The 16,434-nt window shown below is 54.8% G+C and overlaps 1 protein-coding gene across 4 annotated transcripts in view; it reads right to left on the bottom strand.

Moving 5' to 3' along the window:
• KLHL29 (kelch like family member 29) overlaps positions 1 to 16,434 on the bottom strand; it is a 321,245-nt gene that overhangs the window by 20,734 nt on the left and 284,077 nt on the right. For all 4 annotated transcript variants that reach the window (XM_017526630.2, XM_037737661.1, XM_037737651.1 and 1 more), the window contains one exon: positions 2,467 to 2,605. In XM_017526630.2, the coding sequence (XP_017382119.1) occupies positions 2,467 to 2,605 (139 nt within the window). The remainder of the gene's footprint in view (positions 1 to 2,466; positions 2,606 to 16,434) is intronic.

Below are 16,434 nucleotides of genomic sequence, written 5' to 3'. Positions count from 1 at the left end.
GCACTGGGCCAGTCCAGCTGCTGCACAGTAAGTCTCCAGGGTCACGGATGCGAAGGGGACTGAAAAGACATGGTGACATCGGCTTCTCTCTGACCGTCAAGAATGTGAAATTCTCTGATTTTACGTGGCGGGAAAGGAAACCATCTTCCTATGAAGACTCAGCTTTCCTCCCGAGAAGGCACTTGTTTGCTCTGTGGCTGCAACCAACATGGTGACTTTCAGCCGCAGGGCACCCCGGGGCTTGGCTTTGGCCTCCCCTCCTTTTTCCTGTGTGACCCTCCTGTATGCTGAAGGCACCCCAGCCCTGTCTCTACAGACCTCAGACCTTTCTGGGTTCAGATCCATGTACCTGGCTGCCTACAGGCAGCCCAACCTCGGGAGCTGGGTGTCCATCAGGCTGCTCAGCTCAACACGCCAGATGCTCAACTGCTCAGATCCCTAGCTCTCCCGACACTGGCCTATGGACCTGCTCTCCTCCCTGTGGCCTCTGATGCCCATGACACCTCACCTTCTTGGGTCCTGGTGCTGGCACTTGGGAAGCCTCTCCATCCTGGCCCTGCCCATCCTTTGCCCATCACCCCTAGGTGTCAGAGCTGGAAGGAGACCTGGGCATCATTTGAACCAATTTCCTGATTTATAGATGAGAAAGCCCCGGGTGCAGGAGGGGACGTGACCAGCCTGAGGTCACAGGACAAGCGGCAGAGTCAGGTGTAGGACCCAGGTCTCCTACCTGCTGGGGGGGTGTCCTCCTCCAGCCCGGTCCTTTCTGACCAGGGCGACTGAGACACATCCTACTGTTCCCCCACCTTTGGGCGGGTGCCCCTTCCCCACCGCTCTTGATGTTCCTCACCTCAGACCATGCCCAGCTGCTAGCACGGGGTCTGTGGGAGGGCCATCTGGCCCACCCCGCCCTTCCCCGCTCATGCCCCACCCCGCTGCCCCTAACACTCTTCCTCCCTCTTCTCAGCCTGCCCAAGGAGCCTTCACTACTTCGGGTTCCCACCTGGCAGACGCTCTTCTCTGTTGTGTGCAAATTTGCCTTTCAATGTGCGGTCTCTGAAAGCCATCCAGGGCCCCATGCTCCTCTCGCCCACCACATTCTAGCTGGGGACTAGGCTGCTGCTTAGCACCGACCTGCCCCGCTCTGTCCTCTGCAGCTGGTTTGGAGAGGTCAGCCCCCTAGGACACTCATCTGCAATCTGGCAGCCAGATACAGGCCCTTGCTGTCCAGGATTTGCCAAGAGTGGCAGCACAGTCTTCCCCAGCCTGGTGAGACCAATGCCCCTCACCCCTGGGCTTGGACAGAGAGAGCCCAAGCCCTGGGGGCAGGAGACCCAAGGTGTCCATGAGACGGGAAGTCCCAAGGAGCCTGCCCCTTCCTGCGAGGCTGAGGGCCAGCATGTGGCCAGGTGGGGCCTCCCCACAGGGCAGCTTGGCTCTACGTGAAAGGACGGATCAGAGAGGAGACGCCAGCCAGGGAGCCATCCTGAAACAAAACACAGTCACTCCGGGGTTAGTTGGCAAGTCCAAACATGGCACGGGGAAGCAGAGGTCCTGTCCTCCCTCTGAGCACAGTCCCGGCTCAGCGTCTGCCCCGGAGAGGCTGCAAGGCAAGAGGAGCAGCGGCGTTCATCTGCTGAGGGCTGAGAGAAACGTGAGCGTTACCCCGGGCTGGCCCCGGCTGCTCTCCCTCACTATGGAGCTGGAAGGTGGCCCCTGACTTCTTTGCAAAGGTATGAAGCAGACAAATTAAAAAATCAACATAATGAAGAAAAGAAAAAAGATGCTCATGCACCAGTAAGACTCATTCAGGTAGAAATAGCCGGGGTGGAGGGCAGGAGGGAGGGAGCAGAGGCTGAGAGTGACCGTGTTTAGGACACAGCTGGTCTGCGCGCCCATAGTGCCGGTTTAGGCTCAGGGTACAGACATGGGACATGCAGCATGGCTCAGGCTCTGGCTACAAGTCTCTTCTCCCTGACTTGGGCTGAGGAAAAGCGGCCCCGGGGGCATCGTGTGCTCCTCAGTGGGGACAGCCTGGTCGATGTGCTTTCCTGGCATTATTTACACCGACAGCAGGGATGATGGCACTGGGGATCCTGCTCTGGCGCAGTGGGGCAGTGGGCAGTGATCCCTTAAAATAGAGCCTACAGTCCTGCTAATCTCAGGGAGGGCTTGTGAGCCACTGAGAACCTGGGATCTCAGGGGTGGGGCTGGGGGTTGTCTACTGCTGGCAGAGGCCCCTGGTGACCAGCAAAGCTGTGGGTGGGGGCGGGTGCTGGGGGCAGTGGCTGCTCTGAGGCTGCGTGTGAGAGGGCTCAGGGAGGGGGAGGAGGAGGAGGAGAGATGGCTACTGGCTCTGTGACAGGGAGTCACGCTTCAGGAACCTGCAAGAGAGGGGAAGAGAAAAGCGACACAAAAGCGTCCTACAAAGGAACAGACCCGACCACAGCTGGAAGGAAGGCAAACCTTTGAATCAGGTCCTTGAAATACAAGCTGCAGGAAGCTAGAACATTTTGGTGGACTTCAAACTCTCTGCCTTCAACAACAATTTTCAGGTCTGTAAACGCTTTCGCTCTGCGTTGCTGGTTCAATTCCTTCAACATTTCTGCAGAACAGAGAAGACAGACAGGGCCAGGTTCCCATTAAGAGTTTTTTTTAATTAAATTTTTTTTCCAAGAAGTAGAGAAATAGGAAATACTTGATACTGTTTCTTGGCAAGACTGGCTCAACACTGACAGTCAAAAGAAGTCACACACATAATGCATCAACAAGCAGCCACTGGGAGGGGCTAATAGCCAAAGGAACCACAACTTCCGAAAGCAAAAAAACCAAATATGATAAAAAAAAATCAAACCCAGAAACTGAAAGGTTGGGGGAGAGATTCCCATACTGACGATTGGAAACATAGAGAATACATTATCACAGACAACTAAAAACTGTTATAGAACTACGGAGCAAGTTCTCCAAATGCCAGTGGGTGCCGATGTATTGGAGACCAAGTCAAGCATGGCACTGTGATGTAAGATGGGCTGGGTATGGTTCAAAGGAATCACAACCACAAAACCTGCAAAAACAGCGTCCCTCATGTTAGACACTCACAGGCATGGCATGGGAGGAGACCCCCAGAAAGGAGGGGGCCGTGGGAGGCAGGCCTGGCAAGCGCCTCCTTCTGTTTCACACTTGTGGGGACTTTTTGGGAAAGCAAGCAAGCAAGGGACAGGGACCCTCTGCGCCTCCTCCCATGTCCCAGGAGAGTCTCTCAGGATGCCCACCCTTCCTGGGGCTTTGACATTGGGCAGAGTCTGCTTTGCAGCCCAGCAGGTCCCAGGAAGTGGCCTCGGAGCCTCCCATTCTGTGTGCACCTACCTGTGCCCGGTGTCTCGGCCACCTGGGGCTGGCACGTCAGTGCCCAGGCCCGCGGGCTCCGGACCTGGGGATGTCAGAAGCTTCTCCCAGACCCACCCCAAGGCTTAGAGAGGAGAAGGAGGGAAGAGCCTGCCAGCCACCCTGTCAGGGTTGCACATTTTCTTTCATTGGCAAAAGTTAGGGCCTTCAGGTGACCACCGCTCCCCACAGCCTTGCCTCATCTGCCTGCCCCGGGGATCCCCTGGGCAACTGCCCTTAATGTTGTCGGTAGCTGTGTGTCAGAGGCCCTGATCCTTGGGACAGAATGACCTAGACTGTCTTCGGGCCAGGTGATTTCCCTTGGCAGGTATATGGGAGAGGGTGGCCTGCAGAACTGAGCCCTGCTCTGGCCTCATTAGTTTCGCTGTCCACATGGGCCTGGGCCGGCTGCCTGCCAAGACTCCTTCCTGGGCCCAGCTGCTTCTGACGTTTGGCCAAGCCCCTCTGCCTCTCTGAGCCTATGCTTCTGTATCTGTAAAATGGGGATTGAGGATCCTGCTTCTGCTCCCTGACTGCCAGGTATGCCCTTTTTGGCGAGGACACACTGGGGTCTGCTGAAGACCAAGGAAGACAGTGGGAGGGGCCCCTGGAGAACGTGCCACAGGCATGTACAGGAACCAGGGTAGGGGGCCCTGCCCTCTGGGAGCCATGGGCAGTGCTGAATCACTGGCCGCACCAACCCCAAGTCACACTGAGTCTGGATTCACAGTAAAGCATCTCCAGGGGTGTGGAAGGAGGCTCCATCTGGGACTTCAGGAAGGATCCACATGGGGTGAGCTCAGACCTGGAGTAGGCGGGGCGCTACAGACAGACCAACAGGCTCAGAGCACTAGTGGGAGGGCGCGGGAGCACGAGAGGGCAGGTGCAGGAGGACAAAAGGGCCACGGGCAACAGGGAATGCAATGAGGCAGTGGGCAGGGCCAGATGTGGCAGTCATGCCTGGGAGCTCCAGCTTCATCCCGGGCACAAGGGAGCCACAGGGGGTTCTGGACAGGGAGTGGCGAGGTTAGACTCGGGTTTCAGACAAATCCACACAGAGGCAGAACGGGGAGTGGTTTGGGAGGCTGATGGGAGGCAGGAAAGTGCCATGCGGAGAGTTGTGCCTTCAAGCTAGACCTGAGGGTGAACCTGCACTTGGCCTTCTATCAGCTGTGTGACCTTGGGAAAGGGGACCCATATCCCCAGAGCCTCGGGGTCCGCACTTGTTGAAGGCTCCATGAGACAGCCTGTGGCGGACACACAGGGAGCGCTCAGCAGCGGGGAGAGTGCGGTGCTGCTGATGGTGATGGTCTTTCCAAGGGAGAATTGAGAAGGCCGGAATTACACATCAGCAGCGGGACAGAGAAACAGGAGTGTGAGGCCCGTGGGGCTCAGTGCAGGAAGGAAATGGGCAGGGGGAGGCCCGGAGACCCCCAACAGGTTTTTGGAGGGGTTGGTGGTGGGACATCAGGAAGCGAGGGAACAAGATTGGTTGGGGGGTGGGGCTGTGGGATGCCCAGAGAATGAGGCTGCTTGGGGGATGGGGTAGGAGGCGGTGGATAAAGGCCTGGGATGGAGACAAGGCAGGGAGCCCAGCGGCGCCAGCAGACAGCCCAGGCGCAGGGGAGACAGCGCAGGACCAGCTGCAGGGTCAGGCTGGATAAGCCTCAGTGCTGCATGCACACGTGTCTCCAGAAAGTCACCAGCTGAATTAATGCCCAAACCATGAGCCAGGTAGATAACGTCACCTTTTTGAGTGAAGCGGTAGGGGAGGGGACAGTATTCTGGGCTGGGATTCTGAAAACCTGGATCCTGGTTCTTCTTCCAGCATTGCCACTAATTGGTAAGTGACCCTGGGCCAGCCACCCCAGCTTTCTGGGCCTCCGTTCCCTCTAGCACAGAAAGGCAGAGACACCTGCTCTATAGCCCCCTGGGTGTCAGGCTGCAGAGAGTGACAGATGTGGCCCCACATGCCTGCTGAGTTAATCAGTGCTTAGGGGCCTGGAAGACACAACAGCACACAAATGTCGACTTCTGGGCCTGCCCTGCTTGCTCCGGGTCTGAGCTCGCCCCATGTAGATCCTTCCTGAAGTCCCCCGAGGCATCCTGAGGGTTTCTGAAAACGCTCCTTTCAAATCGAGGCCCCGGCAGTGATTCTGCAGCCCCAGTCCCGGCCATGACACCTGCTACTCCAGGAATTCTGGGGCCAGACCTGGAAGGTGCTCGGAGGCTCAGGTGTCCCCATCCTAATGTAGGTGCTTTCTGTTCCCTCTGACTCTCACTTGGTAGAAATCTGGACTTAATAGTTGGGGAAGATTATTCACTTTCATTAGAATTTTTCAATTTATGAAAGTGCTCACCAGGGGATTCCTTTTCCCAGCAGACCCCAGGCACATTCCAAGTATGGATTGGCAGGTGTGTGAGGGCTGCTGCCCACTGCCTGCCCAGCCGGCAGAACAGGAGCTCAGGCTCCCAGGCTGTGCCTGTCGGAGGGCAGCAGACCCAGAATCCACAAGTGGATGCCAGGACCCTCTGGGCACAAGCTGCCCTCCTCCCTGCCCCATGTCTTGGCAAAGGACACCCCCTAATCTCTGAGGAGCTTCCAAGTGAGGTGTGTGCAGAGGCCTTCCAACAGCAAGGCCTGTTCCCAGGTGTGGGGAGGCCTGCAGGCCTCGGGGCTGGGTCTTAGGAGTGGACTTCCAGAAGGACCTGGCACCCTGCATCTTCTGCTGCTCCGGGTTTCTGTGGGAGAAGACAGCTCAGAGACCCTGTGGCCCTCCCTGGAGGGAAGCTCGGTGGGGTCTGGTGAGTGGCGCCCTGGCAGCGGAGCTCAGCCAGTGGGGTGAAGACTTGGCCTCAGCATCCGTCCCTGTCGGCTACACCGGGGTTTGTTTTTGGGTCTCCTCGGCTTTGAGTGGGATGCCTGCTTGTATCTGTGGGACTGCACGTCTTGGCCTTACTCACGGAAGTGGCTGCCCCATGCTCAGATTTTTGTCCTGGGCCTCTTTGTCTCTTTCCCCACTTCCTCCCATATGCCCAGGATGCTCGACTCAGCGTCCAGCACGGAGCTTCTCTTCCTGTGGAAGATGGTCCACCACCCGCATTCCGCAGGTCTTCTCCCGGGGCCCTCCCCTACCTCATCACACCAAGTCCCATCTTCTTTACCTCCTAGTATTTTCAGGATCCAGCCTCTCCAGCCCGGGGCACTCCTGCACCCTGAGTGAGCGGCCCTTATCTTTCACCTGAGTCACTGCAGCAGCCTCTGACGATGTCTCCCTGTTTCCAGCCTGTCCCCCTCCAGGCCACCTCCACACTGCAGCTCCCCACATCCACCGGCCACACAAATCCTTCAAGGGCTGAGCAGAGGCAAGCAAGGCTCTCTGGGAGGCCACCCCATTCCCTCAGCTCCTCCTCCACTCCCAGAGGGCCCCTTGCTCCCCAGCGAAGCCTCCTGCACACCACACATGTCCTCACTCCAAGTCTCTGTCCTCTCTGCCTGGATCTTCCCTCCCCTTCCTCCATCTGGCCAAGCAGTATTTATCCTTCACCACCAGGGAAAGTGTTATTTTGTCCTGGGCCTCTTTGCCTCCTTCCCCTCTTCCTCCCACACCCCCTGCCCTGGGCCCTCCTCCTTATGCTGGCAGAGCAACCTGCGCTCACTTCTTTACAGCATACTAGGAGTTGTAATTATTTATTTACATGTCTGACTCTTGCACTAGACTGTGTTTTATTTATATTTTTATCTTCAACACTCAGCACAGGGCCTGGCATACACATAGCCGGTGTGAAGGATGGCAAAAATTCTTTGTAACTTCCCCCATGAAGAGGAAGAGATGATTTCCCTTTGAATCTTGGCTGGCTTTGTGATTTGCTTTGGACCACAGAATGTGGCGAAGTGACCCTCTGTGAACGTGAGCCATGGCCTCAAGAAGCTTTGCTTTCTTTCACTCACTCACTAGGGATCTCTGCTGCCACCACCATATGAACGAGCCTGGGCTAGCCTGCTGGAGCATGAGAGACTGTGTGGAGCAGAAATGAGCTGTCCCAGATGAACCATTTTGACCAGCCAGTCTCTGCCAACATCAGCCGGGCCTGACCTAGATCAGCTAAGTGTAGCCCAAATTGCCAAACCAGAATCACAGTCTAAATAAGTGGCTGTAGTGAAAACACTCAGTTTTAAGTCACTCAATTTTAGAATTGTTTGGTAAACAGCAAGAGCTAACTGATACACAAGGCATGAATAGAAGATGGACTCAAGGGCTCAGGGAAGTTTCCCCGTGTTGGTTTCACCTTTGCTAGTTCAGTTTGAAGCTAATTCTTTTTTTTTTTTTAAAGTTGTGTAAAATGTACTCATTTTAAAGTGTCCAGTTCAGGCGTGTTAAGTGTATTCACACTGTTGTGCAGTCCTCTGGAATCCTTTTCATCTTCACGAACGGAAACTCCATACCAATTAAACAACTCCCCGCTTTCGCTCCAGCCAGCCCCAGCAACTACCATTCTACTTTCTGTCTCTATGAGTTTGACTATTTTAGACCCTCTTATAAGTGGAATTATGCAATATTTGTCCTTCTGTGAGTGGCTTTATTTCAACTAGCATAATGTCCTTAAAGTTCACCCACATGGCAGCATGCATCAGAATTTCCTTCCTTTTTAAGGCTGGCTAATATTCCACTGTATGCAGATACCACGTATTGTTTAACCATTCATCCTTTGATGGACACCTGGGTTGCTGCCACCATTTTGCTATTGTAAACAATGCTGCTATGAGCACTTATTAAACTGTGACTCTGGTTTGGCAGTTTGGGCTACGCTCAGCCGATCTAGGTCAGGCCTGGCTGATGTTGGCAGAGACTGGCTGGTCAAAATGGCTCATCTGGGACAGCTCATTTCTGCTCCATGCAGTCTCTCATGCTCCAATAGGCTAGCCCAGGCTCGTTCATATGGTGGTCGCGGCAGGGGTCCCTGGAGAGTGAGTGAAAGCAAGCAAAGCTTCTTGAGGCCATGGCTCACATTCCATTCTCACCCTTGAGTTATGGGCCAGATAGCCCCTCTAACAAGCCCTGTCTCAAACCCCATTCATTGTAAGTGATTGGTGTAAAAATGGCTCTGTGGATGCAGCAGCAAGTGGCATGAAGGAATGGGGACTTGAGGAGGCTGTGCCTGGGGCTGGAGGCTTTGCCTAGAGGAGAGTGAGGCCACAAACAGAACCAAGGCTGGAGATGAAGTTGCAGCCAAATTTCTGCATATTTTCACCAAACGACACAAGTCGTTATTTGTCAGAGACTAATGGGCTCATTCTGGCTGGACTATAAGGGTTGTCTGAGAAGGTAATAAAGAGGAAGAGATGTCAAATATTAAAAAGCAAAATTTCAGTGGCTTTGCAGCAGAGAAGTCCATGACCTCAGAGCCTTGAGAAAGGTTGTGCAGCCAAATAATTTTTTTCAGAGCTCAAGTAAGAACCCAGCTAGGTGATAAATGCCCCCCATCCTACTGGTATGTATGACACATATTTGATAAAGGACCTGAAAAAATTATAAACTCAGAGCAGTTGTGAAATATACTGAGAAAGCCCAGCGAAGACAATGTCATGCAGGCCCAGAGGGTAATTCATCCAGGAGCGGGGAGCCCGACACACGCTGATGCTGTGGGGACAAATGGGGGCATTACGCAAACAGAGCACGCTGCGGCTGCTCCACGCGCCTCCCCAGCAGAACGCTGCCCTCCCTCCGTGGTCTGATCAGATATGCATTTCTTCCCCTACTTCTTTTCCAAAGAAGAGCTGGCCTCAGAAGGAACCCTGAAGGCCAAGAGCAGGCTCCAGCTCCCAGGCGAAACGGAATGAAACCACCTGTGGGCGGCACCTGTGGATCGCTCGTCCAGCCTGAGTGGGAGGTGTGACACCCGAGCCCCCGCACAGGCAAACCCTCCTAGCAACCAGGGAAGACTCTGACTTCTTGCCTGGACTTAGAGTTTTAGTGAGGAGGAGCCCTTCTGGCTTTCCTGTTGTCCAAATGGGAATTTCTGCCATTTATCTAAAAGGGAGTCAAAGTCCTAGGAACAGTTACAACCTTTCTTACCAGCCTGCCCTTTCCAAACTGACTGACACTGGATGATAAGATCTATTTATTGAGCGGTGATATCTGGCTCCCAAAGGTTCTCTCTGTGCCTGCAGCCCCTGAGCCAGGGCTGCATGCCAGTGGGTGTGGGTGGGAATGAAGACTGCCTTCCAACTGGAACATGCTCATGCCCTCTAAGATGACAGAAAATTCACTTCCATTTTTCTCCTTAATATTTTTTGAAGTCATCATAAAACTAACAGAAACATTCCCTTCTCTTTCCCAGGGTTTGTGCCCCTGTCCCTTACGCCCAAGGACTGAACAAAGGTAGCTGCCAGCTTGGGCTGTAGGTAGTGTGACTGGGAGAGCTAGATCTAGTCACAGGCTCACCACACTCCTCCTGTGACCTCCAGTGAGGGCTCTTTCTGCATCGGGTCCACCAAGGAGTGACTTGATCCCTTATTTCCAAACTCCTTGCCATGAGCTCCTGCAGGCTTCTATGACCTGACCTGAGCTGTGCTCACAGCTTCATATGCTATTCACGTTCCACAGATCCCCAGCTCTCTAAGTCACACCCAGTTCATCCTTTTCCTTTGCTTTAATGTTTCTCTTTCTGCCCCCCTTGGCCAAGTCTTCCCCTACGCTTGCTTCCTATGGTCCTATCCATTCCTTACGCCTCACCTTATTATTTTTTTGTAGAGACAGGGTCTCGCCATGTTCCTCAGGTTGGTCTCAAACTCCTGACTTCAGGCGACTCTCCCACCTTAGCTTCTTAAAGCATTGGGATTACAGGTGTGAGCCTCCATGCCTGGCTGTAAGCCTCACTTTAAATTCCATTCTCCAAGAATTCTTACAGAGGCCCCCAGTTGGCATTAACTTCACCCTCTCCTGCTGTCCCATGAGACTTGGTGCCTCCATTGCAGTAGAGACCCCTGGCTGCCTTATTACAGAGGAATGTCTGTCTGTCTGTCTATCTCCTTTCTAGTTTGTGATCTTCTGGAGGGCTTGTTTCTCTGGCCCCCTGAGCACATGGCACCATGTTTTGCACAAAAGTTCCTTTCTGATTGGAATTCATTGTGGGTTGCAGACACATGGAGATGTGTGCTAGGGGGTTAGATCACATTCCCCCAAATGTGATCCACTGGAGCTATTTAAAATCCCACAGTTGTGTGGAATCAGATGGACGGGATATAAAAGTCAAGCCCCTCTAACTTCAGGCAACATCAGTGCTAATGACGGCGATAACCCTGCAATTCATATGCAATCTACAGTTGCTAGAGCATTGGCACATTAATTATTTAGGCCTCCTTGGGGAGAGATTTAATTATTATCTTCAGCTCCAATGGCTTTGAAGAGCCTTAAATGGCCTTCCTGGGAAGAACTGACCACCCCAGCAGCCGCCGAGCACAGGTGTAGCCTGGTGCCCTTGAGGCCACTCGGCAGAACAGGGTTCTCACCAGGCTTTGGGTCCTGGCTGTCCGGATCATAAGATCTACCCAAACAAAAGCCAGGAATGGATCATCTTCATGGACAGATCTTGCCTGTGGGCTCAGGGTAGGAGTCAAAGGGTACGGTCTCTTGTTTAGGAGGGAACAGAGGAGGGCAGGCCGCAGCGTGTCAGGACCCCATCCCCAGTTCAAGGAACCTGGCCAGAGGGTGGGCACTGCAGAGGTTGGAGTGGGTCCTGGGCTGAGCAGGGAAGGCCATGGACAAACTCTGTGGCTACAGCTGGAGAAAGTGCCCTGGTTTGGTTGACTCTAGCAGCACGCAGTACTTCCTGTCTCCAGGAAAAAGGCTACCGCTTGGCTTCTTCCCCCGCTTGGAGGATGGAGGCTGAGGGGCGATGGGAATATTCTGAGCAGCAGAAGGAGAACATGTCATGAGGGGGTCAGGGCTGAGAGACCTTGGGAGAAGGCCAGGGCTTGGGAGACTTGGGTGAGAAATAGGGTCAAGGCCAGTGGTGTGAGGAGCTCTACAGTAGCTGGAGCAGGAGGTTGAGAGGATTTTGTGGGGTAAACACCCAGGGGAGTCCAGGCAGGACCTGGAAGAGCTCTGTGAGGCCTGGAAGCCTGAAGGTGGGCGGTGGGAGGGCCAGGTGAGGGGACAAAGCAGATGGGAGCAGACAGAGGGCCAGGCATTTAGGGGCAGGGTGGCCCTACTATCCTTTTGTGAGGCAGTTGCTCCCACCAGGGGGTACAACTTGTTACCAGGGAGTGGGGTGTCCTGAGGTACCTTGGTCCTCAGGGCCAAAAGAGGAAGACACTTGAGTCTGGGCCCAGAAATTGAGCTGAATCCAATATCTGGGGTGGGGGTGAGGCTGGTGGGTCTCACTTCTCTCCCTGTGCTCACAGCCCTCCATGTCTTCATGTGGAAGAACTGTGTTCTGTCTACAGTGTTATTTATTTAGAGGTGCTGCTTCTTTTCCATTGGAGGGTGGGCTCTTGGAAGATGAGGTGGTTCTTGGCTGGAGAGACTGAAGAAGCCAGGACAGATAGCTGGGGCCAGATGCAAGAGCCAAGTTCAGCACCTCGGAGAGCTCTGAGTACCCCGGGGTCAGGGCAGAATGCCAGGGGAGTGCTATAGAGGTGAGGTGTGCCCTGGAGCAGCTGACCATGTCCACCACCAAGTGAGGCTGGGGCACTGACGTCCTCCTTCAGAGGCAGACTCAGACCCTGAGTTCTGGGAGCCTCACATGGCGTGTGTCTGTTTGGCCCCTTTATTCATTAAATTGCTGTTTCCTGTGTGCTGGGCACTGGCAGCCACTTGGTGGTGGTGCTGGGGTCCCATGGAAATCGACATGTGTGCAGAGCTGGGGGAGCTCACAGTTTAACAGGAGACACACTCACAGAGCGTATGTGCCTTTAGTGCCCTGCGAGAGGAGTCTGACCCGGGCGAGTGCTGGGTGGAGGTGGTGCTGAGGAGGGATGACCGGTTCTGCCTGACAGAGCTGAAGAGGACATACACAGCAAAGGTGGTGGTCAAGGGAAGACTCAAAAGGTGAGCGGGAGCGACCCAGCTGGCTGCAGAGGCGAGATGTGAACGCACAGGCTGAGGTGTGAGAGGGCCTTGTTAGGGACTGAAGGCCACCGGTGTGGCTGGCATGTGCTGTGTGCATGCATGGCTGTGAGTGTGTGTGCATGCACGTGTTTCTACGTATGTGCTCGAGCATGTGGTGGCTACAAAGGTGTGGGTGTGAACATGTGTGTGCAAGCATGTGGGAGGGTATGTGCATGCACCCCTGTGTATGTGTCCATGTATGTGTATGTGTGTGTGAGTATGTGTGGATGTGTGCATGCACCCCTGTGTGTGTACCTGTGTAGGGGTGTGTGTGTGTGAGCATGTGTATGTGTGAGCATGTGGTATGGGTTTGTATGCACCCCTGTGTGGTGCCCATCTAGGGGTGTGCGTGTGTGTGTACACATCCCTCTGTATGTGCCCATGTATGTGTGTGAGCATGTGGCATGAGCGTATGTGCCCTTATGTGTGCATATGTGTATGTGAGCATGTGGTGTGGGGGGTGCGTATGCACCCCTGTGAATGTGCCCGTGCCCATGTGTGTGTGTGTTTGTGTGTGTTGTGTGTGTGTCTGAGAGGGAGAGCATGTGGTGTGGGGTATGTATGCGCCCCTGTGAATGTGCCTCTGTATGTGTGTGTGTGCTGTGTGTGTGTGTCTGAGAGGGAGGGCATGTGGTGTGAGGTGTGTATGTACCCCTGTGAATGTGCCTGTGTGTGCTGTGTGTGTGTGTCTGAGAGGGAGAGCATGTGGTGTGAGGTGTGTATGAACCCCTGTGAATGTGCCTGTGTGCGTTGTGTGTGTGTGTGTCTGAGAGGGAGAGCATGTGGTGTGAGGTGTGTATGAACCCCTGTGAATGTGCCTCTGTGTGTGTGTGTGTGTGTGTGTGTGTCTGAGAGGGAGAGCATGTGGTGTGGGGGTGTGTATGCACCCCTGTGAATGTGCCCGTGCCTGTGTGTGTGTGTGTGTATGTGTTGTGTGTGTGTGTCTGAGAGGGAGAGCATGTGGTATGGGGTGTGTATGCACCCCGGTGAATGTGCCCCAGTAGGGATGTGTGTGTGTGAGCATGTGGCATGAGTGTGTGTATGGGCCTTTATGTGGGCACATGTGTATGCATCCCTGTGAAGGTGCCTCTGTGTGTGTGTGTGTGTGTGTGTGTGAGAGAGAGAGAGAGAAAGAGAGAGAGAAGGAGAGCATGTGGTGTGGGCATGTGCATGCACCCCTGTGTATGTGTCTCTGTGTGTGTGTGTGTGTGTGTGAGCATGGGTGTGTGTGATCTCGTGAGCACAGTGCATGTGGTGTGTCTGTGCCTGTGTGTGGGAGACAGCATGTGGCATGGGTGTGTGTCTGAGCCCGTGTGTGTGTGTGTGTGTGTATGTGTGTGTGTGAGCACAAGGCCTGTGCATGTGAGAAGCAGAGGGGAAAACTGCTGATCAAGGCAGATCTGTATATGATGGTGAACCAAGCAAACCAACCCCTCATCTTTTTCCGACAGGAGGCTGGGGACCCCTGGTGGATTTCATGAGGGAGGCTGAGAGCATCAGGTTTCTCTGACACTGAGAAGATTACAGGAAAGCAGTTGCTAGTGGCCTGACCCTGCACGCATGGGTCCACCTCCCATGCTCCCCTGGCCTGGGTTTCTTTCTTACACCATCATGAGCTCCCTTTTTCTGGGCTGCCCTTGCCATTCCTGCCCATTCTGATCGCTTCTCTGAATTTCCCAGGCCATAGGCAAGCACCCAAAGCATAACATCAGGTGCCCACAAGGCACAGGGCACTGTGCCGATGCCCAGAGCTGGGGTAGGGTGAGAGGTGCAGAGGAAGGGGGCAAGAGGTGAGCAAGACGGCTCCCATCCGGGAAGAGCATGCAGCTCAGTGTGGACACAGGAACCCACAGCGAGGAGCCAGACGAGGGAGCTGCAGGGACGGTCAGCTGTGGTGCTAGAGGCCTTCTGAGGAAGGAGGGGTGGGTGGCCAGGGCCGGGGGCCAGAAGAGGGGCCAGGAAGCGCAGGGCTGTGGGGTGACTGCTGGTTGTCTCCGGTGGAGAACCAGACACATAGGAGGTGGGTGTGTCACTTTGAATTGACTAGCTCAGCACTTCAGTGCACATTTACAGGCCTCCTTCATGCCAGGCCTGGGCCATGAAGAGGAAGCCACTGTCTGTGCCAAGGAGCTCACAGTCTGGTGGGGAAGTAGCCACTGGAGCGGACAGAGGTGAGTTTGGCTGCTCAGCATTGGAACCCCTTCCTACTGGGGAGAATCCCAAGGTGGGGGGATCTGGGCCCCTGTCACTGCGGGAGCCAGGGGGAGGTAGCTCCTTGGTAGCTGGCATGGGGCCAGGAGGCCTGGGCTCCGCTGGGTGGGTGCTCTGACCCTGCACTTTGAAGTTCGAGGAAGGGGTGCAAAGACAGTGGCGACCATGGTGGCTGTGGTGAACGTGCAAAGCTATGCTCCCCCAGGGCCCGGGCAGGCTCTGCCATAGTGGCATTTATTATAGGCCTGACATATCCATGTGTCTGTTCCAGTCAGGGCCTGGGATGCCAGCCACAGTACCCAGCTCTGACAGTGAAGCAGAAAGGTATTTATTGGAGGCTGGGGAACGAGGCTGGGAATTGGGGCAGGAATGGAGGCAGTGCAGCTGGACCCATCACAGAGACAGTTCCCCTGGGGTCCTACATGGGCGCAGTCTCCCCTGGGGGCCTGTTGCCCTCCATTCCAAGCCAGCAGGCCCTGGTTCCAGGAGTGGCTGGCTCTGCACCTACCATGAGACCATCTCCTACTCTCTTTCCATTCAGAGGCCCTGGCTGACTGGCCTCTACTGGGGTCCTGGGGAATTGGGTGAACAACTGCTGCTGGGTGTGGGGAGGGGCTGGCTTGAAGTGGCCGAGACAGCAGCCCAGGGCTTCTGTATCCAAAGCTACGGACCCACAAGGGTGGTGTGCTTTGGAAATAGAAGAGCCACAGGGACCTGGAAGAGGACACGGTATTCTTCCATACGGATGAGGAGCCCGACAGCCACAGACACAAACCCAGAGCCTAAATTCTCATGTGCTGTGTTCCACGAAACCTCGCTTCATTATGTTCTTCCTGGAGACCTAGTCTTTCCAAGATCTGGGGCTTTGGGAAAGTCAGCGCCTGCGCCAGGTGACAGGCTCAGAGAAGGAGTGGAAAGAGATGCGGGGAAACTGGGGATGGGGACAGGCAGGAGAGAGCCACAAGGAGTGGGAAAAACACAGGTCTCCCCCTCCTGCTTCAGTAAAAGCCATTATTTCCCAAGAATTCTGAGAGCCACAGTCCTAGCAAATAAATCAATAGTTTTAAAGGATTTGCAAGAATTAGTGAACCAGAGCCAGGAGTACAATCAGTTTAGTTACCCAGGTAAAGAGGGAAATGAAATGGAAACCCCAGATGCCAGGAGCTAATGACAGCTCAGAACACAGCGAATCCCATCCAGGGAGGAGTCACAGCTGGGAGGATGTGGGGTTGGGCGGGGGGCGGAGAGAGAGAGAGAGGGAGAGGAAGAGAGAGTGTGTGTGTGTGAGTGTGTGTGCGCGCAGAGACCCCTCTCTGCCCACCCTGTGCCCTTCATGGTCTTCCAGGAGCATCTGCCCCTGGTTCTCTGACTGTGCCCACCCCTCCTGCCCATCCTGGCCCAGGTCAGTTTAGGGCAATACGCCTGCCTCCTGCCATTTCAGGGCAGGTAAAAGCCCAAGACTCTTTTCTAGTTTCCCATATATCTAACGACCTTTTAAGATTATACAAGTAACCTCCACATCGTTATAGTATTAGGAAATTGTAATAGGCATGAAAGAAGTAAGTGGAGCTGTGCCCTCCAGGTGATGAGCCCCTGCCGCAGGCCCTGGCACAGAGTCAGGGGGTCAGGTCTGCCTTAGAAGGCCCTGGGGGTTGGGGGAGGCCATGTGACGGCGGGGAGCCAGCCCCTTCTCCTGCCAGGAGTGCCCCCGTGTAGCAGGCACGGT

This window comes from Cebus imitator, unplaced genomic scaffold, assembly GCF_001604975.1.
Source record: "Cebus imitator isolate Cc_AM_T3 unplaced genomic scaffold, Cebus_imitator-1.0 Scaffold1, whole genome shotgun sequence".
Lineage (NCBI taxonomy): Eukaryota > Metazoa > Chordata > Mammalia > Primates > Cebidae > Cebus > Cebus imitator.
Note: the sequence above shows the minus strand (reverse complement) of the source record. Positions and strands in the feature narration are given on the sequence as shown.